Raw genomic sequence first — 22,117 nt, 5'->3', positions numbered from 1 at the left:
ATTATTATTATAATTTTTATTATTATTATTATTATTATTATTATATATTTATTATTATATAGCTCTGGTTTATTAGGGTTTTTTAGGGTCTGTCACCATTATATTCAGTTGTATTCAATTCAAGGACTTTTAGTGTGTTGTTCTTCCTGTCTTCTGTTCCTTGTTCCTATTTGCCGCCCGCCACTCATCTGTCACCATGGACTAACACAGTCATCACAACTGTTCGTCGTTTAGTTAATTATCTCTGTGTATTTAAGTTCCTGCCTGTATTCTGTTCATGGTCCGGTAACGTCTATGTTAAGTGTGTGTGTGTTGCTTCAAGTTCACTTATCTGTAGGTTTATTGTTATTAAAACTTTGTGTTGGAATATCTTTGTCTTCTTCGCCGGTTTACCTGCAACCACCGTGACAAATGCAGCATAATGCATATTTTTTTATTGACTTTTACAATAAATAATTTTTGTAACTGACCTTGTAAGAAATTTAATAACTCCTCCCACTCAACAAATTAGTGCTCTGACTGCTGTAATGAAAAGTAATAATGACGTTTTTGGCGACTAGAAAAATGCAGCAGTGCACCGGTGATGACTTGGTCCTTCAGTCCACAGTTAGCAGGTTCTGAAATAGCACTATTGTGGCACTAACCAGACCACACCAAACATAGTAGTGGCCCAAAGTGATGAAAGTGCAAAGGTTTTTTTTTTTTTTTTTTTTAAATGACCTTACAAGTCCATCAAAATGTAAAAAAAAAAAATATATATATATATATATATAACTTAACTTAGTGAAGGTTTTTATCTGACAAAATTATTTGGCAAAAAAAAAAAAACTACAGTTTAGAAAAACTACAGACTACAAAACTAGTTTTGTTTAGAAAAAAAAAAAAGTTCCAGGAAAAAGAATACAATGACAACAACATAATCAGTTATTAATATTTAACTGGTTCTCTCTTGTGTTTGCATGTGTTCTTTGCATGATTTGGTATGTTTCAGTGTGTCATCACAAATAAAACAATTGACTCAAAGTACTATGCAATATGCTTACAAAATATTTTTTTACATTTTGAATAATATTTGGATAAAGGGTGAAGATGTCAGTTTTCCTAGGCTGATCAACAATTTTGGCCACTACTGTATGGCAGTTCATTGACTTTCCAACTGATCTTCAAACCATGCGGCAAAAGCAAGCCACTTTTATGAGAATTGCAAGCTTCCCTGAAGTTGTTGGAGCCGATGATGGAACTCATGTTTGCATCATCACTCCAACTGAGACATACTATATCAATAGAAAATTATTCCATAGCACTTTTTTTTTTTTTTACTTTTTAAAATAAATGTAAGTATTGAAATAAATGTTTCAGTGTCTTAATTAGGTGATTTTATTATTATTACATTGGTGTCATGCTGCTGTGACCTCACCCTTGCAGGCTCACTATTGGCTGATTCAGAGGTTGAGGGCGACCATTTTGAGTTGACATCATTGTAGTCCATAGTTTGCAGCACTTACAATAAGTGCCACCTCAGTCAGCACTTAAGAATCAGTCTTAGACTTTACTGAAAGTTGCTTTTGGCTTCTTTGTAGAAGTCTCATACTCTTAGAAAATTCCTACTCTTTACTAAGAATTTTTTGACACTTAAGACAAAGCTTAGGACTATTCTTAATCAGAATCAGAATCAGAATGGGGGTTTATTCGCCATGAATGTTTATACAGACAAGGAATTTACTTTGGCAGGAAGGTGCATACATATAACATACAACGATACAGGATATAAGAGCACCAAAAATACATATAGAATACCTTTTAAGGCAATGGTGCAAATATGCAAATATTGAGCTAAGAGTTTATAATTTAAAGTCAGTGCAACTATGGCAATGTTTAAGAGGTTATAGTTTATAATCAGTGTAAATATGGCATGGTTAACAGTTTATAGTTTCAAGTTTAAGTCAGTGTCAATGAGAGCTCCAGGCCTTGTTAAAGAGGCCAGTTGCAGAAGGAAAAAAACTGTTCTTATGGCGTGAGGTGATGGTCCTAACGGCCCGCAGCCTTCTGCCAGAGGGAAGTAGCTGGAACAAGGAGTAACCAGGGTGGGAGGGATCTGCCACGATCTTCTTCGCTCGCCTCAGTGCCCTTGAGGAGTACAGGTCATCAAGGGAAGGCAGATTGCAACCGATCACCTTCTCAGCAGAGGGAATGATACGCTGCAGTCTGCTCTTGTCCTTGGCCGTGGCAGCAGCGTACCAGGTGATGATGGAGGAGTTGAGGATGGACTCAATGATCGCTGTGTAGAAGTGCACCATCATTATCTTGGGGAGGTTGAATTTCTTCAGCTGCCGTAGGAAGTACATCCGCTGAAGTGCTTTCTTGGCGAGGGAGCTGGTGTTCAGTTCCCACTTTAGGTTCCGGGAGAGGATAATACCCAGGAAGCGGAAGGACTCCACAGTGTTTACTTGGGAACCACACAGGTTGATGGAGGTGGGTGGGGCTGCGTTCCTTCTGAAATCCACAACCATCTCCACTGTCTTCAGAGCATTGAGCTCTAAGTTGTTCTGGCTACACCAGGACACCAGGTTATCAACTTCCCACCTGTAGTCAGACTCATCCCCATCGGAGATGAGCCCAATGAGGGTGGTGTCGTCCACAAACTTCAAGAGTTTGACGGACGGGTGACTGGAGGTGCAGCTGTTGGTGTATAGGGAGAAAAGCAGAGGAGAAAGGACGCAGCCCTGAGGGGAACCGGTGCTGATGGACCGATAATCAGAGACTTGTAACCCCAGCTTAATGCACTGCTTCCTGTCAGACAGGAAGTCTGTGATCCACCTGCAGATGGAGTCTGATACATTGAGCTGGGAGAGCTTGTCCTGAAGCAGGGCAGGGATGATGGTATTAAAGGTGGAGCTAAAATCCACAAACAGGATCCTGGCATAGGTTGCTGGAGAGTCCAGGTGCTGGAGGGTGAAGTGTAGGGCCATGTTGATTGCGTCGTCTACAGACCTGTTGGGTCTGTAGGCAAACTGGTGAGGGAGGGAGTAGAACAGGACAGTCCAATTGCCTTTCGAATCTAAAGTAAAACTCATACAGGTCGTTTGCCAGACGAGAGTCGTTAGTGGTGTGGGGGGCTCTGGGCTTGTAATTGGTAATCTGCCTGAGCCCCCTCCAGACAGAAGCAGCGTCGTCAACAGAGAACTGATGTTGAAGCCTCTCTGAGTACAGTCGTTTAGCCTCCTTTACAGCTTTGCTAAACCTGTTTTTCGACTCCTTGAATCTGTCTCTGTCCCCACTCCCAAATGCTTTCTCTTTCTCCACCCTCAACCTTCTGAGTTTACCTAAGAACCAGGGCTTATCATTGTTAAAATTCACCCTGGTGCGTGTTGAAATACAGCAGTCTTCGCAGAAACTGATGTACGACGTTACAGCCTCTGTGTATTCATCCAGACTATTGGTAGTAAACCTGAACATGTCCCAGTCAGTAGAGTCCAAGCACGCCCGCAGGTCCTCTAAGGCCTCACTGGTCCACTGTTTTGATGTCCTCACAGCAGGTTTACAGAGTTTTAGTTTCTGCCTATAAGCAGGAATCAGGTGGACCATGGCATGGTCAGAGTGACCCAGTGCTGCTTGAGGGACTGCGTGGTAGGCTTTACTGACTGTAGTGTAACAGTGATCCAGAGTGTTGTCTTCTCTGGTGGGGCATTTGATGAATTGTCTGTATTTGGGGAGATCGTGGCTGAGATTACCTTTGTTAAAGTCACCAAGTACGATAACTAAGGAATCTGGGTTTGTTCGCTCCACGCTTAGTATCTGATCGGCAAGTGAGCGCTGGGCTTGTAAACACAGACCAAAATAAACGACATGAACTCGCGAGGCGAGTAGAATGGGTTACAGTTTATAAAAAAATGATTCCAAGTCCAGTGAACAATATTGCAGAATTGCTGTGATATCTACACACCAGCTACTGTTAATATAGAAACAAATACCTCCGCCTTTCGTCTTACCGGAAAGAACCGTGTCCCGGTCCGCCCTCAGTAACCTAAAGCCAGCCAGCTGTAATGAGGAATCCGGGATCAGATCACCCAGCCAAGTCTCCGAGAAACATAGGACAGACGCTGTTAGAAAGTCTCTGCTTTTCACCATCAGTAGCTGGAGTTCATCCATTTTGTTACACAGTGAACGAACATTTGAGAGAAAAATGCTTGGTAGCACTGTTCGGTTCCCGCGTCTACGTAGCCGTACAAGAGCACCCGCTCGCTTTCCCCTTTTGCGCCGATGTTCCTTTGTTTGGGGAATAATGATTTGGTGGGAAAAGTGGGAAATAAATCCGCTGGAGTTGTTTGTCTAATGTTTAGAAGCGCTTCTCTTGTTAAAGAACGCCGAAAATCTTGACAAGACACTGAGTTAACAAACAAAACAGAACAAAATACTGCGCGCCATCCGACCGTGGCGCCATCTTCTTTTCTTCTTTTTAAGAGCCTTTCTGAGAAGTTTTATACATATGGGCCCAGGTTTTTGTTGGTCAATGGCGCAGTCTATTTCAGTTGCCTCAAAATAGCTACGTGCCAACAATGCACCTGAACACACTCTGTTTTCAGACCAACACGCCCATGGGCGCACAAATGGGCGCAAATGCATTTGCTATTTAAACAACATGGCGCAGGGCGTGAAAATGATAACTGTGTCAGGCTGAAGCTAGCAAAAAAACTTTCATTTTCACATCGACAACTACAAATACACTTTAGGCATAATCAATTGTATGTGTGTGTGTTTGTCTTTTTATTTTTTTTATGTAAGATAAGCTGATGGGGGTGTGGTATGTTCAGACTGAGCAATGATCATAGATATAATCAGTGAAGTATTTTATCAGCATATCTGTTTTAAAATGCACATTGTTATGTTTTTTATGGACAGACACTGTCTACTTTCATTTGCCTCCTCTGGATGGACAGCTGAAATGTGTTTATGGAGTGTCTTGCTACAGACAGATGGAGGCTAAGGTTTGTCCACAATCATTTATACTTACAATGCTTTGTGTAAGATTAAATTTTTTAATTGAGCATAACCCAGGGAAATGCTGTCTGGTGCCATCATAGTGATGTAAAACAGTTTCCTCAATCCAACAAAAATTTCTCTAAATAAATAAATAAGCTGTTTTTTTTTTATAGATACTGTTAAAGAATTACATTATATCTAGTCTTATATTATTGTAATGCTGTGTATTACAGGCACTGAAAGTACGAGAGGCAGATATCACGAGAGAGACAGTTCAGAAGAGTGTTTGCGTTCTCAGTCGATTGGTAAGCTGCATATGCTAGAGAAGCCTTGATTTACATAAAAAAATACTGATTATTAATGTTATGCATTGTTGTTTCAGCCACTGTTTGGTATGATAGAGGCTAAGCTTCAGCTCATAACTCACGCTTACTTTGAAGAAAAAGATTTCTCTCAGATCTCCATCCTAAAGGCAAGATCTTTCACACACATTACATTTTCAGATATTTAAGAACTAATGCAGCAAGACGATGTAAAGGACCAGTAAGTTCAAATGTTTTACACTTATGAAGTTAAGAACTCCAATCATATCAGTGGTGTATACATATATACATTACAAGGTGCATATATTACATGCATATATAAACATTGTGCACAATCTTAGATTTAGATCTTAAGTCCAAAGGTAATGATCAAGATCCCTCAAAGTTTTTCATTTAGGGTCAATTTAAAATGGGAAGGGTAATAAAGAGGCTTGGGATGGGATACGTAAGAAATGATTAATTTCTTAATTAAAAAATTAAGAGTGTTTTAAGGACAAAAACCTGATAACATTTCTAAGGTATAGAAATGTACTGTAGTATAAGTGGAAAAATTTACTCCGGACCATTGAATTATTAAAAAATAATGTGAAAAAAGTGAAAGTGACGTGTAGCCAATATGGTGTCCTATACTCATAATTTGTGCTCTGCATTTCACCCATCCAAGTGCACACACACAGCAGTGAGTATTGAACACACACCCGGAGCAGTGGGGAGCCTGTCTCGAGAGCAGCCTGTGAAGAGAGCACTGTTCATTTACTCACAACCCACAACCTTCGGGTTACAAGTCCAACTCTCTAACCATTAGGCCACAACTACCCAATAAAACATTACATAACAAAAACAACAAAATGGAGTTTTAACCTGATAAAGCTAGGAATATTGACATGACCAAAACTGCATCCAACAAAATTCTGAAATAGTGCTTTTTTTAAATATTCAAATAAAGCCTAACAGACCCCTGAAATGGTAAAACATTTCAACTAGTGCACTTTAATTATGCCATTAAAACCTTAATGTATTAAAACATTTTAATCAACAGATGAAGATGTTAAAGGAACACTCCACCATTTTTTGAAATAGGGCTTATTCACCTTCTTTCCTACATTTAGATAGGTGGGCAAATGCATTTTTGTCTCAGTGCATGCATTGTTTTAGTTTGACAGGGTCGGCGCTAGCTTAGCTTAGCATAATGAATGGAATCCTTTGTTGCCAGCTAGCATGTCCTGAGTAAAAGTGATATAAAAAATAAAAATAAACCACCTAATTACTTCTTGTGGCCTGCGTATTCACAAGTACAAATAGTGATGCAGATTAACACTAGGCGATCCTAGGCAGATATTGACTTGGGACTATATTAGGGGGAAGCACAGGCGAAGCACTGCTACTTGGGCGCAGAGATATCACGCCCAAGTAGCAGTGCTTCGCCTGTCCTTCCCCCTAATATAGTCCTTAATATATAAGTCAATATCTGCCTAGGAAATCGCCTAGTGTTAATCTGCATCACTATTTGTACTTGTTGTGAATACGCAGGCCACAAGAAGTAATTAGGTGGTTTTTTTTTATTTTTTATATCACTTTTACTCAGGACATGCTAGCTGGCAACAAAGGATTCCATTCATTATGCTAAGCTAAGCTAGCGCCGACCCTGTCAAACTAAAACAATGCATGCACTGAGACAAAAATGCATTTGCCCACCTATCTAAATGTAGGAAAGAAAGTGAATAAGCCCTATTTCAAAAAACGGTGGAGTGTTCCTTTAACAGTTCTGAAGTATAAAATGTTTTATATTTATCTGAAAATAAACGATGACAGTGACAATAAGACCAGGTGCTTTAATTGTCAAAATGAAAAGTATTTCTGTTTTTCACAGAATTTTTTAATTCAAAGTTGAATTCAAAGAAAAGGTGGTAATTGTCCACAAGGGTGCTAGCAGTATAACATCACTAAAGTCCTGTACTGCTATTTTTGCCCATTGCCTTATGCATTGTAGTGCTATAGTGGAATACTGCATTTTTATTTATTTTTTGCATTAAATCATATTACACAAAGAAAAAAAGTTTTGGCCATATTGGACCCCATCCAACACAGTCTTTTGAGGAGTAAAGACGGTTCAGACAGTGGAAGATACATAAGGCAAGCTGCATGAGAGCAAAGGATCCAATGAATCAGATAGTGAAACTGCTACACACACACACACACACACACACACACACACACACACAAAAAAAATGCTGGGTTGTTTCAACCCATGCTTGAGTCAAATATGGTCGAACCCAACCATTGGTTTAATTTTTTTAATTACATTTTTATGCCCAATGGTTAGGTTTGTCCATATTTGACCCAAACATAGGAAACAACCCAACATTTTTTAGAGTGTACAATCATTCGCAAGATTAAAAACTGAGATGGGGTTTCCCAGCTGCTAAACACAGCAACTTCTTAAAATATATATCATTTAAAGATTCACATACTTAATACACTAAGAAAACATTCATAAATGTAGCTTCAAGCAGCAATTATCGGGGCCAAGCAGAATAAGACGACAAGACGTGGCTGAAAGTGTCAGACCAACTGCAACAATGAGCAATTAAAGACATTTAAAGACAATTTTAGGTGAAATGGCTGAAAAATCATAGAAACAGTAATTAAATATATGATTTAATGGATTATCACTTTCGACCAATAGGTGGCGCAGATACAAAACTGATGTGATGTGGTCAGAGTGAAGTGACAATGACACATACAAACAGGGTGCGATTTGTGAAAAAAAACAGAGGGGGGGATGTTTTGAAACATTTTTATTCATAAAAATAAATCATGAGAACATGAACTTCACTGCATTTGCAGGAATTGTAAAATCTTTTTTCTTATTAACTCATGAAGTAGCCTAACGCAATATTTTTACTCTAATAGCTTATCTTTCCCCACACATATGAACTGTGATCATGCACAACGAAAAAAAAATGCAAGAATTAAATCCCCCTCCCAGTACCATTGATAGTGCCACTCGGCTAGACATGTCAAAACACTTATTTATAGGGATGCACCGATGCATCGGCTGAACATCGGTAACGGGCGATCTTTGCCTCGTTAACTGCCATCGGCCATCGGGAAATAAAAATGACATTCGCTGATGTCACATGGGCGTCAGTTTGGTCTGAAATGTGCTGGGGACAGAGACGCATTCGGAAGTGCATTTTCAGAAGTGCTGGGTACAATGAAGCATTCATTTTTTTTCTCTCTTTCGCGCAGGTTATGTTTTGAAAGACGATGTCCTGTAGCTCAGGCACGGCCCCACTTTTCAACAGGCCCACCCAAAACTTTTAAAAAAAAACAAAAAACAAAACAAAAAACTTTTACTATATTCTAATTTTGTCAATAATTATAAAAAAAATCGCCAATAAGCTCATAATTTGTGCTAAAATAGTGTAGTTTTAAAAACCATTTTAAAAAAACTGGTTATATTTTGATGTTTCTGCGCAAGTTCAGCAGACAGTGAGGTTCGGGTTTGTTCCGATCAGAGCTCGTGAGTGGAGAGCGCATTTCTGAATATTCCGCTCCGCTCGTTCATTCCGCAGGGTCGCTCGCTCAACCCAGATGTCCTGTTGCCTGGTTCGAAAATATGTGGAATAAGGGCTGCTTCCGACTAAAAGTTTTTTTCTAGTCGACTAGTAGGCTAGTTGTTCATTTAAGTAATTCGTGGACAAATCGCCCCTTTATATTAATTTAATTACTTATATAGCCTACAGGATAATGAGCGTTTATGTAATATAGCCGCACTCAAGCGCACGACCACACGCATAAAGCTTGCCACAAAGAACCGGTAAAAGTAATGAATGATTATGAATGCGTCTAAATGTGTCTAAATACGCTGTGAATGTGCATTATACGCTGAGTTTCGGTTCATTTATGAGACGAACTCCAGTTCACTCGCCGGCGCCTCCATGTCGTGATTCTGCTATATTTAATTCTTATTTATTAAATCCAGGCAATTGGTTCATGAAACATTGATTAAAATTAAGATATAATTAATTCAAAACGAAATTCAATTTAAGGAAAGGCAGCTGTTCTGTTTGAGGTCTCTGTGAAAGTTATAAAGCAGTCTTTTAGTGCTGCTTTCAGAGCGCTCACGTCCGTAACAGAGAACTGACACGTTGTTTTTTCCCTCATAAATGCGAACACGAAAAATAAAATGAATATTATAATGTTTTTTTGTTGGGTCAGACAATGATTACCAAATTTCTCTCTCATATTGCTCCTCATAACCACTGAAAAATAACTTGTCATAAATAAGGTAATGTCAACCAGAAAGTGACATTAAAGGTTGTTTTTGTTTCATAAATTGGTCTGATTGAATTTGTGCTCATTCTAGGATAGTGTGATCAAGAGCCGAAAGACTTGTATGTTTCCATGGCACAAAAGAAGGAATAAATAACAAAAAGAAAAAACATCGGCATCGGCATCGGCCATCGGCCAAGTTGTTATGTTAAACATCGGTATCGGTATCGGCCGAGAATTTCCCAATCGGTGCATCCCTACTTATTTATGAATGGCAAAATTAAAGGTGCTCTAAGCGATCCCAGGAGACGTTACTTCTTGTTGACATTCGAATTGTTGTCAAACAAAACGGAAGCTAGCTAGACCCTCCCTCCTCCTCATCCCGTCTCCTCCCTCCTCCCCTCCCTTCCGGCATAAAGGAAAGTCAAAATAGTCACTACAAACAAAGTTAAGTTTTACTGATACTTCATTCAATGTGTAATGTCGCCAAGTTAGATAAATGCTTTTATATATTGCAGAACAGAATGCAGAAAAAGAGAAACATTATCTTAAAATCGTTTCACCACCTGAGGTTATAACTATAGCTCCCATACAAGGACGCAATAATAGCAAGATAACGTTAGCTTCACGTTTCCCAGTGAGCATAAACAACGGCGGCGGCGTAAACAAATTTAGTCAAAGTTGTCAATAGCCTATAAATGAACATTCAAACACGTCAAACAGTGGATGAAAACAATCATTCACACAAATTGTCGCCCTACTGTGAATTTGCTTGATCATTTATAATAGAGATTGATCGCTGCTAGAAACATACATGTTGTATTCACCAAAGTTAACGCTGACTGCATAGTTCTAGCTAATTGCATCCTTGTGTTGGTTTGGCGAACATGAACGTCAGTTTAGAAAGAAAAATGGATTTACCTGTTCTACAAAAACAGAGGAACTGAATGTCGGATTGGAAGCCCTTCTGCCGGCGGAGTTCTCGCCACCTTTCGAAGGTTTTTCCGATGTAAATTCGGGACTTCACGCGTTCCTTATCCTTGTCCCTTATCCTCGTCCCTTATCCTCGTCCCTCTTCTTTGCAATTTGTTCATCGGAACGTCGTCTCTTTGGTCGTGTGTCGGCCATAATTCAAACTTCCCTCTTCATGCTTCTCTGTTCTCTCTCCTCCACACCCCCTTCACGTGCACGCGCACTAACCCTCCAAACCCCACCCTCCAATACTTCTTGTCGGTTATTGGCTGGAACACTGTTTATTATGTTTCGTGGTGCGGGTGAGCCCAGTTTGTTTTTGTTGCCGTTTGTGGAGCCTGTGGTGTCTAGAGAGACCGCGTTTTTTTACAGTGTGTTCAGGGGACAGGCAGCTAGCGGATAGTGAGGAGATGTTTGCTGTATGTGACAAAAAATGTTTTGGCCTAAAAAACGCGTCGCATCACTTAGAGCACCTTTAAATGGCACAACGTAGTGTCAACTTAAACATAAATAGGCTATAGTGTAGGTCTATGCATTAAAGTAATAACGTTAACTTTACATTGCGATGCTGAGCTACAGTGAAATGCTAGAAAAGACAGATGCATTATCTGTGTTAGTCAGTTCGCCTCATTCGCGCGAACTGGACGAATGAGGCATTCGTGTCTACCGCGCCTAACGCATATTCGACGCGCGTAAACGCGTCTTTACATTGACTTAACATTGAAATCACTCACGGCAGACGCTCAAGAGTGAGTGAGTGAGTGAGTAATCAAAAAACCTTTGCTTTAGCCTCAATTGAGTGAAACACCGTATGTGTAACTTCGGCCATTCTCAGTGGTGTGACTGGGACACTAACTCTGCTTGTCATCATAGAATCAGATAATCAGATTGTGATGTTTATTCCCGCTTCAGTAATATGCTGAATATGCTGCCTTCCTTTCGACACACAGCTCCACTGTCCAGCGGACCTGCAACCGTCTCGCAAGTGTTGATAGGCTATTACTCGTGAGGTGTAACCAGTCAGATAGCGCCGTGGGCGGGACATTGAGCAAATCTGCAGAGTGGTGATTACATGGAGGCCGCAGCAGCTATATCAGAGCCAGCCAAAGTAGCGCATTTTAAAATAAAATTGACTTTAATCAAACCACGGATCCGTGATAAGTTTTGTGATCCGTCTCGCCACTAGTGTAGTATCACTGATGACTTTGAGGGGGGGATAAAAATAATTAAGCAGAGGCAGGGATACATTGACCAGAAAGGGGGAAATCCCACGCATCCCCCCCCCCGCACCCTGTATACAAAGTTTGGTGTCAATATGTCAAGGCATTGCAGAGATGAAGCCTGAATAGTCCTTTTGGCATCATGCCTCAACTTTGCTGCTGCGCTATACGAAAACGGTTTCGTCTATTGACACGAAATCCATAACGTTTAGTCGGCACAGTCTGGAGATGATACGATTCGATTTTGGTGAAAATTGGACAAACAGTCTGGGAGGAGTTTGAAAAAGTAGGTTTTGAATGAAAATCAAGATGGCGGACAGGAAGTTCGGCCAAATAAGGAAAACTTGGTATCTGTGTTCTCGGCTTGACCCAAATAATCTAGTAAGACCATTAGCATTACAATAGGCAGTTTTATTCAAAAGTTATTAGCCTTTTTGGAAATTTTGCTGCACGGAGAAGATCATTAGTAATCTTAACAAGGGCTGTCTCTGTACTGTGCCGTGACCGGAACCCAGATTGAAATTGTTCAAGAAGATTATTATCACGAAGATAAGTCTGGAGTTGGATTGCAACCACTCTCTCAAGCATTTTTGAAATGAAGGGCAGATTTGATATGGGACGATAGTTATTAAAATTATTACAGTCCAGTCCTGTTTTTTTCAATGTGGGTCTAACTATCGCAGTTTTTAGTGATGCAGGGACTATACCAGTTGACAAAGATGATTTGATAATGGAGGTTATCAGTGATGTTATAGTAGGTAGACAGGTCTTTACAAGGAAGGTAGGGATGGGGTCCAGGTGACATGTAGAAGAATTAGATTTAGTAATGAGCTCTGAGATAAACTCCTCAGTTGGAAGACTGAAGTTACTGAAAACAGCAGATGGGGCTAAATATATCACAAATGATGTTGACAGTGCAGCCTGTGTGGTGTTCGCCATGGCCAGTTGTTGGTGGATTTTGGAGATTTTTGAATCAAAAAACTTAAGGAAAGCAGAGCAGTAATCATCCGAGATGTTGTTGGTGCTTGAATTTGCAGGTTTCAGCAGCCTTTTCACTGTAGAGAAAAGTTTCCTTGTGTTCCCATCACCCGCATTGATGCTATTCGCATAATATATATTCTTAGCTGTATTCAGCATGTTTTTATAATGGAGAACATGTTCCGTGTACATTTCTTTGTGAACTGTGAGTCCTGTCTTGTTGCTGGTAGGTAGTAAGGTAGGTACTACCCCTTACTATCAATATTTTCGCATTTGGGCATTGGCGTTTAGCTATCGACCTATGTTTCCAAACTTCTGGCGGTGGTTTCGTCTCGATCGGACTAGCGGTTTCGAAGATATCGGCAAATGTTTTTTAAGCGCTAAATCACAACGCTACACAAACCGTAAGGCGAAACCTAGCATGTTTGGTATCGTTGGACTCGGCAAGGATTCAGGAGTCTAATGAGATGAGTCTCGTGAAAATAAGTCGACCACGCCCAAAGTTATAAGCATTTGAAAAAAAAAAAAATTACCACTAGGTGGCGCTGTTTCGAAACTTCTCACGCTCCTACAAAATTCAAAATGGCCGACAGCCAAAATGGCCGATATAGTAAAATTGGATATCAGTCGACTCGGCATGTTGCCCTGAATCTAACGAGCAAATTTTCATATCTCCGGACCAGTAGGTGGCGCTGCGCCGGAACGCAGCATGTAGCCTCAGGTCATGCTTGTGATGACATGGTCTGAATACGATAAAACGTTGCGGAGATACAGCCTTACGCCTTTTTTGCAAGCGCTACGTAAAATTTGTTCGAGCGTTTATCGAAAACGGTTTGACGAATCAATTTGAATTCCATAACTTTTTGTCACCACTGCCTGAAGATGATCTGGTTTAGAGGTCGACCGATAGTGGATTTTACCGATAACGATAGCTAGGTTGGGCCATACTTGCCGATAACTGATTAATCAACCGATAGTTTTTAAAATTGATACTGGATAAAAACAAACATAACACTCCCAAGTAAAACAGTGCTGAACTTTATTATAAAAATAATAAAACTGTATTGAACCATGAAAACATGCTAAATGAAATAAATATATAAATATGAATAAATATTGAAGTCAATAAAAGACATTCATTCAAACTGAAACAAAAAGTAATACTCTAAATAACAAATAAAACCAGTAACATTAAAATGTAACTGTTTAACTGTTATTTTTCAAGCCAACTTAATGAATAAAAAAGTAGCAAAGTTTGATCTGTATAATATTTGAGCAATACAATTGCACCTTGATCATTCATGTTAGTTTGATAGTTATGGTTAACAAATAAAAACCTTAATTTAAATTTATATATTGTACTTAATATAAATTAGTACATGTTAATTAACAAATAATGAACAATCCTTAAACAGCAGTTATTAACCTTAGTTAATGTTACATATGGAATTTTATTGTAAGTGTTTTTATTATCATTTCATATAAATCCAAACAGTCATGCTTAAAGATGGCCAACTTTAAATATCTACAACGCCAGAGCATTGAAATGACATAAATATTACATGTATAGTCTCACACTTTTGCTTCTATTTTATAAACACTTGATGATTATCTAATCAAAATAACAAAATATGTATTAAAGTGATGATGAAAAAATAACCGAAATCTAATGCTTTTCTGATTTGTTTATATGTTTCTGTCGGCTGTATGAACATATCAGTTTGCTATCTTACGTCTCTAGCTTTAAATATGCAACTTCTCTGCATATTTAATGCATAAAAGTGACCAGCTCGATATAAACTAATGCAAATGGAGGTAACAATTGTGACATTAAACATTCGGGTCGGACGTTTATTTTTGTCAGTGTTTTAACCGCTTGAGGTACTAGCGTCCTCTCAGCCTCGAAGGCAAACAAACATACTGTTGTGCTGTTCTTTCTCTACTAATGCAGCATTTAGTCAACAAATTAATCACTTTATAATGATATGAAAAAATGTAGTGTATACATAGGCTACCTTTTAGCTGTCGGTGCTTTAAACGCGCATCTGATGTCAGCGCTCTCCACGCACCGTGTGCACTCAGTGCAGCACGCAGCATCACGTGTCGAATTAAACAACACGAGGCATCAGTGATAGTTTTTATTACACCTCTAGAGGTCGCTCTTGTACTGCATGATGCCAGCAGACCCTTGTCAGCTCTGTCTTGTGTAATGAATGACAGCGCGCGCTTCTCAGCCGCTCCAGCAACAGACGCAACCAGGAAAAACTATCGGTATGTATTTTTGCCGATAACGATAGTTCCACCAATCAGCTATCGGTGCCGATTAATCGGCAAAACCGATTAATCGGTCGACCTCTAATCTGGTTCAATATTCGTGCAAATTGGACAAACCGTCTAGGACGAGTTCGAAAAAGTAGCTTTTTCGGAAAATTCAAAATGGCGACCATATTTTTATGACGGAAAATGACGTCGAAGGAAATTACCTCAGGAATCAGAGGAAAAAATAATTTTGTTGATTGGCCTTACTGTTCAAAAGTTATTAGCGTAAATATGAGTGAAACTTTGGACAGGTGGTGGCGCTAGAGGGAATGAGTTAGACACACCAAAATTGGTGTATTTAATGTTGGGACTGTCCTCTATCAGAATGTCAAACCGTTACAACTTTCCCGCAAACGCTTCTATGGGCTGCCATAGACTCCCATGGTGGAAGAAGAAGAATAATAAGAACGGGAACAGATACAATAGGTGCCTCCGCACCTTCGGTGCTTGGCCCCTAATAATAAAAAAATGCACAATTTGCACCTCATAACTGTCGACCCACTAATTAAGCCAGTGCTGCGTCACCTGAGGACAGGACACACAAAAACATTTTTAACAGACAGAAACATTACAGACTTGCACAGACTCTCATTGAACTTACTTCTATCACTTCTTTTGACAAGTTTTCCAACAAAACTCTTTGGTGTATTTCAGACCAATTTCCCTCTGTATTTGCGTGTGAAGCTCAAAATATGGAACATGCGGCGCTCTTTAATACAGATTTAGTACTGAGCATGTTTTTTTTTTTCTTTTAAATGTGCAAAGATTCCATAATATATGCGCTTGGTGTTATCACAACTTATCACAAAAATATAGGTAAATATTCATATTAACTTACCATAAAATCCTGCCCGCTATGAGTTCCGTGAACCTCAAAGTCTGAAGCCAAGTGAAGAATCCAGAAAGTTCGACACAGAATTAAAAATTAATAATCCAGTTGCTGGGTCAAAATAACCCTACCAGCTGAAAGGTCTGTCTGTGTTCCGCAGTACTACAACCATGTCACTGTAAGTTAAGCCTACTACTACAAGTAGGCAGTCGTGGTCTAATGGTTAGAGAGTCTGACCGGTAACCAAAGGTTGTACCGGTACCGGAATGAAATGAATGAGGTGCCCTTGAGCAAGACACCTGACCTAACCCCCAATCGCTCCCCGGGCGCCACAACAAAAATGGCTGTCCACTGCCCCGGGTGTGTCTGTCATGGTTTGCAGTGTGTGTGTGTGTGTGCGTGCGTGTGTGCGTGCGTGTGTGCGTGCGTGTGTGTGTGCGTATGTGCGTGCGTGTGTGTGTGCGTGCGTGCGTGTGTGTGTGTGCGCGTGTGTGTGTGTGTGTGCACGCACTTGGATGGGTTAAATGCAGAGGACAAATTTCAAGTATGGGTTACCATACTTGGCCTTCACATGTCACTTTCACTTTCACTTTTTACAAGTCACACCTCCTGCAAAGAAAAAAGTATGGATGTCAATGACTGAAACAATTTTAGGACATTTATTTTAAATAAAGTACATATTTTTATGTTTTATGTATGAAATGTTTGTAAGGCTAAAGGCGGGCATACACTGTGCGATTTTCGTCCGATTTTGAGCCGAATTCTGACTCGTGCGACTCTTTTTCGGGTTGGGCCGATTTTCAGCTTTGTCGTGCGTTGTTTGTCGTGCAGTGTTCGTGCAGTGTACAGGGGGAAACGAGAGGCGATTAACCTCTCTCGACCGGCAATCAGATGGTCGGATGAATTTCTGGCATGTTAGAAATTTTGGTCGCTCCTCGTGACTATATCGCACAGTTGAAGCAGAGTTACGAACCGATTGCCCTAAACTCAGTGTTTTTCCCTCACTGCGCCTGCGCGAATACAGAAGTTGAACCATTTCATCTGCAGAAAAAAAAAGAAAAAAAAAAACGAAAAGAGGGAGATCTTTAAGTTCTGTAGTTCAAACTAGCTACAAATTACTGTTGCTTACCTCCAGTTCGTGTTGCAAAATGGATTAACCATTACCCAATTCTTCCAAGCCACCTGCGATGTACACTTTGCCTCTTTTATTAATTTGTTAAACAATGTTTTTGAAATAAAGCTGTTTTGAATTTTCACTGATGAATTATTGCAGTGTTCGGACATATTATATATGGTTAATAATTAATTATATGCCTATAATTCATTGTAATCGACCTAAATGTTTTAGACCATTTTCAATGAGGAGGAGTAAGCTTCTGTGTGATATTTTATTATCCTCACAGCGCGTTGGTTTTGCGGTGATGCACTATGAAATTATTGCGTGGCAATTTAACAGCCTATCACTTTAATAATAAAAGTAGCCTTCCCTAATAATAATAATAATATACAATAATACTAATAATAATTTAATACATAAATTGGAAATGCTAAATCATCTTGATATTGATAGCTGATGCTTGTTTTGACAGTATCTCTGAATACATGATATCGTCTATAGGCGCAACTCGGCACGGGAGTTTATCGCGCTGATTCACGCGTATTTCACACGTATAGTGTGAGCAGTGAAGTCGCAGCTCGACGTTCGGGCCGTATAATGCGAGCACAGAAATCTTGAGCTTTGGCTTTACATCGCATGCGATCTACTCATTCAGTGTGAGTAGGTACCTTGCTGAAATCGCACAGACATCGCACAGTGTATGCCCGCCTTAACTTACATTGCTTTCGAATCCTATGAGAAAATAACAGTTATTAGTAAAACATAAAATAAATGATCAAACTCAAACGAAACTGTCTCACATATTAGGGGAGTTTGAGGTAAGTATATACCTCTGTAAATATAATGTAAATTAACACAATGAAACTAACATACTGTGGATGTGTGCAAAAGGTCAATTATCCACCTACTTTCAGTTGCAGAATAAATGAATCGTAGGTGTCAAATACATCTGTACTTTTACGGTGACATCAGTAACGACAAACATTTGCTTTTGTATAATGCTGCATCAACACAGATATAAGATATTTAAAGAAGACCACTTTTAAATCAACCAGTAGCAAAAAATCACTGTATGATTGTTCTTGGTTCTCTGTAGGAGCTCTATGATAATATGAACAGATCTTTAAGCTGTACGGCGCTGGAGGGATCACAGATTTATCTGGGTAATTCAAAAACACAAATCTGCTAACTATAATAGATAATTTCGCTATTAAAGGAATAGTTCACTTAAAAATGAAAATTCTGTCATAATTGACTCACCCTCAAGTTGTTTGAAACCTCTATGAATTTCTTTCTTCTGCTGAACACAAATGAAGATATTTTGAAGAATATCGGTAACCAGACAGTTGATGTACCCCATTGACTTACATAGTAGGGAAACAAATACTATGTAAGTTAATGGGGTCCATCAACTGTTTGGTTATCGACATTCTTCAAAATACACTCACCTATAGGATTATTAGGAACACCTGTTCAATTTCTCATTAATGCAATTATCTAATCAACCAATCACATGGCAGTTGCTTCAATGCATTTAGGGGTGTGGTCCTGGTCAAGACAATCTCCTGAACTCCAAACTGAATGTCAGAATGGGAAAGAAAGGTGATTTAAGCAATTTTGAGCGTGGCATGGTTGTTGGTGCCAGACGGGCCGGTCTGAGTATTTCACAATCTGTTCAGTTACTGGGATTTTCACGCACAACCATTTCTAGGGTTTACAAAGAATGGTGTGAAAAGGGAAAAACATCCAGTATGCGGCAGTCCTGTGGGCGAAAATGCCTTGTTGATGCTAGAGGTCAGAGGAGAATGGGCCGACTGATTCAAGCTGATAGAAGAGCAACTTTGACTGAAATAACCACTCGTTACAACCGAGGTATGCAGCAAAGCATTTGTGAAGCCACAACACGCACAACCTTGAGGCGGATGGGCTACAACAGCAGAAGACCCCACCGGGTACCACTCATCTCCACTACAAATAGGAAAAAGAGGCTACAATTTGCACGAGCTCACCAAAATTGGACAGTTGAAGACTGGAAAAATGTTGCCTGGTCTGATGAGTCTCGATTTCTGTTGAGACATTCAGATGGTAGAGTCAGAATTTGGCGTAAACAGAATGAGAACATGGATCCATCATGCCTTGTTACCACTGTGCAGGCTGGTGGTGGTGGTGTAATGGTGTGGGGGATGTTTTCTTGGCACACTTTAGGCCCCTTAGTGCCAATTGGGCATCGTTTAAATGCCACGGCCTACCTGAGCATTGTTTCTGACCATGTCCATCCCTTTATGACCACCATGTACCCATCCTCTGATGGCTACTTCCAGCAGGATAATGCACCATGTCACAAAGCTCGAATCATTTCAAATTGGTTTCTTGAACATGACAATGAGTTCACTGTACTAAAATGGCCCCCACAGTCACCAGATCTCAACCCAATAGAGCATCTTTGGGATGTGGTGGAACGGGAGCTTCGTGCCCTGGATGTGCATCCCACAAATCTCCATCAACTGCAAGATGCTATCCTATCAATATGGGCCAACATTTCTAAAGAATGCTTTCAGCACCTTGTTGAATCAATGCCATGTAGAATTAAGGCAGTTCTGAAGGCAAAAGGGGGTCAAACACAGTATGGTGTTCCTAATAATCCTTTAGGTGAGTGTATATTCTTTTGTGTTCAGCAGAAGAAAGAAATTCATAGAGGTTTGAAACAACTTGAGGGTGAGTCAGTTATGACAGAATTCCTTTAACTGACCCTAATTGGATGAGTGTGATGTCAAATTTGACCCCTATTTACTTTCCAAATACACATTTCTAGTCTTATTGTGTGTGACTGACCAGTGCACATTATTGCAAAAGAAAAAAAAAATAGAATATGTGGAGATGTTCTGGAGGATGTTCTTCAGCCCACACTACCCAATCAAAAATTTATTTCAAAAGCCTGTGTATGAAACACTCAATTTTAAGCTTTTGCCAAAAGCCAAAGGTTTAATTTTAAAACCTGCAAATTTTTTTGTCATAGATTATTTTGTGCTATACTGAAATATGCCTAATTACAACCGTCAAATGGGTTGCAAATACTGTTTTATGTTGCATTTAAATGCTTTTTAGGAGTATTTGCATAACTACACAAACACCAGTTATGAAACTGTGCAGCCAATGTTTTTTTTATTTATTTTTTAAACACATCTTTGGGGTGTGATAAAGTCAAATAATTCAAAAGAAATGTGTACATGTACATGATTAATATATATACTTAACACAATAAATGTGCCATTTCCAATCATTCATTTTTTTTTTTTTTTACTATTATTTTTGTTGTTTGTTCTGAAGGTCTGTCTGCCAGAGATTTGATCCTGCACTTTAAACACAAGGTAAAGGACTGGACTCATTTTAAATGCTGCTTCATCCTTTTGGATAATACATATTTATTTTGATCTTTATTATGCAACTTGTCTGATTTTGGACTAAATGTTTGTGTTGTTTCTCTTTATTTGCTCTAGGTTCTGATTATTTTTAAACTGATTCTGCTAGAAAAGAAGGTAATTATTACCATCTCAATACACACTTTATATTAAAGTGGGATCTCAAGGATGATCACGTTTACTATCTCCCTATAGATCTTGTTTTATGTGACTCCGGTGAAGAGATTGGTTGAAACTCTGATGACTGTCCTGTCATTGTTTCCAGGTAAAAATGCTTTAAAACAGGTCTTTTGATATTGTGCCAGATTTGAATCGGCAGGTGTGTTATTCTAACAAAAAAAAATTGAAGCACTAACCTAAAAGTTAATAAAGAAATAGTAACACTGCAGAGTAACTTTAACAAGATACTATAAATGTTATTAAATTATCTAAAAATACAAACAGGCTGAGCAGTGTAGCAAAAGGATAATCATATTATTCTGTCTTGTATTAATATACAAAAAGGGATTACGGCTCTCGAACTGGAACCGACTCTCACTGTTCACTTAAAGGACTCGGCTCATAGAGTCGAACGACACATACTGTTTCTGCTGATAGGTGTTTTATTTACTGTTGGTTCCTAGCTTACCAATGCCACCGTTTTCCGCTCGAACAACCTGACGCACCTAATAAGCACTTTTTGCGAACCTGGAAAAGATTTGCTTCGCGTTCACAGTACTGACAGGTTTATCACCAAAAGTGACTTTTATTTTGTGAAAGATACCAGAGCTCCAGACCACACATCAGGGCTTGACAGTGCAAGCATTTCACTCGCATTTGCGACTAAAAATAGATGCGAGCGAATTGAAGTACAGGAGCATGAGTGCGAATAAAACTTCTTAAATATCTTAAATTGTATAAAGAAAACGTATCATCTTAAGATGTTTTCAATTTGGTTATGGAAAAACAGCGATACAGCCTAAAATGATTGCTTAACTTTAAAAGCTAATTATTTAATTAAATAAATAACACTGATGAAAAGCATGGCGGAACGAGTGAAGTAGACGCCCTGAATGAAAATGCACATTCATCACTCTCTGACAGCAACTCTGCTGATGGAACAATAGAAAGTATGATGCAAATAGTTGCCTCAATTGTTTGGAGTAAAATCAAGGCAATATTTTTTACAGTGTACATTATTAAAATGAAAAGTTGTATCTGCTAATATTAATGGACTTGAGATAACATGAACTTTAATTTTTTTTTTTTATTAACGTTAACAAAGAATAACTGCTGTATCAAGCTTTTGCTTATTGTTACTTAATGTTAGCCTACTTAATGCATTAACTAACCAACTAATGGGACCTTATTATAAAGTGTTACCTATTGTTCTTTATAGTTATTTTGCACTTAAAACTGTTTGGAACATTTGTTTGCTTTATACATTTTTTTGTGTATTGTTTTATTGTATATTGAAACGTTCAGAGTTGTTTTATTGTAAGAAAAAAGTTATTAACCTGTTAACCGTTGCCAGTGCGCCCGCGCACTGAAGCGTTATTTATTTATTTAATTCAAAATTACTATCAGATTTAATGTTATACCTTGACAAACTATACATAATTAAAAAGATATAATACTCAAGTTTCAGTATTTGACCACTATTGTATTCTGAGAAACTCATAGTGACAGTTATGTCTTAATTT

General features: G+C 39.0%; 1 protein-coding gene across 2 annotated transcripts in view; it reads left to right on the top strand.

Moving 5' to 3' along the window:
- Window positions 1–22,117, top strand: part of avl9 (AVL9 homolog (S. cerevisiase)) — a 131,653-nt gene that overhangs the window by 11,437 nt on the left and 98,099 nt on the right. For both annotated transcript variants that reach the window (XM_084435157.1, XM_084435156.1), the window contains 7 exons: window positions 4,900–4,985; window positions 5,214–5,285; window positions 5,363–5,452; window positions 18,113–18,179; window positions 20,344–20,384; window positions 20,514–20,552; window positions 20,631–20,700. In XM_084435157.1, the coding sequence (XP_084291283.1) occupies window positions 4,900–4,985; window positions 5,214–5,285; window positions 5,363–5,452; window positions 18,113–18,179; window positions 20,344–20,384; window positions 20,514–20,552; window positions 20,631–20,700 (465 nt within the window). The remainder of the gene's footprint in view (window positions 1–4,899; window positions 4,986–5,213; window positions 5,286–5,362; window positions 5,453–18,112; window positions 18,180–20,343; window positions 20,385–20,513; window positions 20,553–20,630; window positions 20,701–22,117) is intronic.

Source organism: Rutilus rutilus, assembly GCF_951802725.1.
Source record: "Rutilus rutilus genome assembly, chromosome: 16".
Classification (NCBI taxonomy): Eukaryota; Metazoa; Chordata; class Actinopteri; order Cypriniformes; family Leuciscidae; genus Rutilus; species Rutilus rutilus.
The sequence above is the reverse complement of the archived record's forward strand: the minus strand, read 5'-3'. Positions and strand labels throughout refer to the sequence as shown.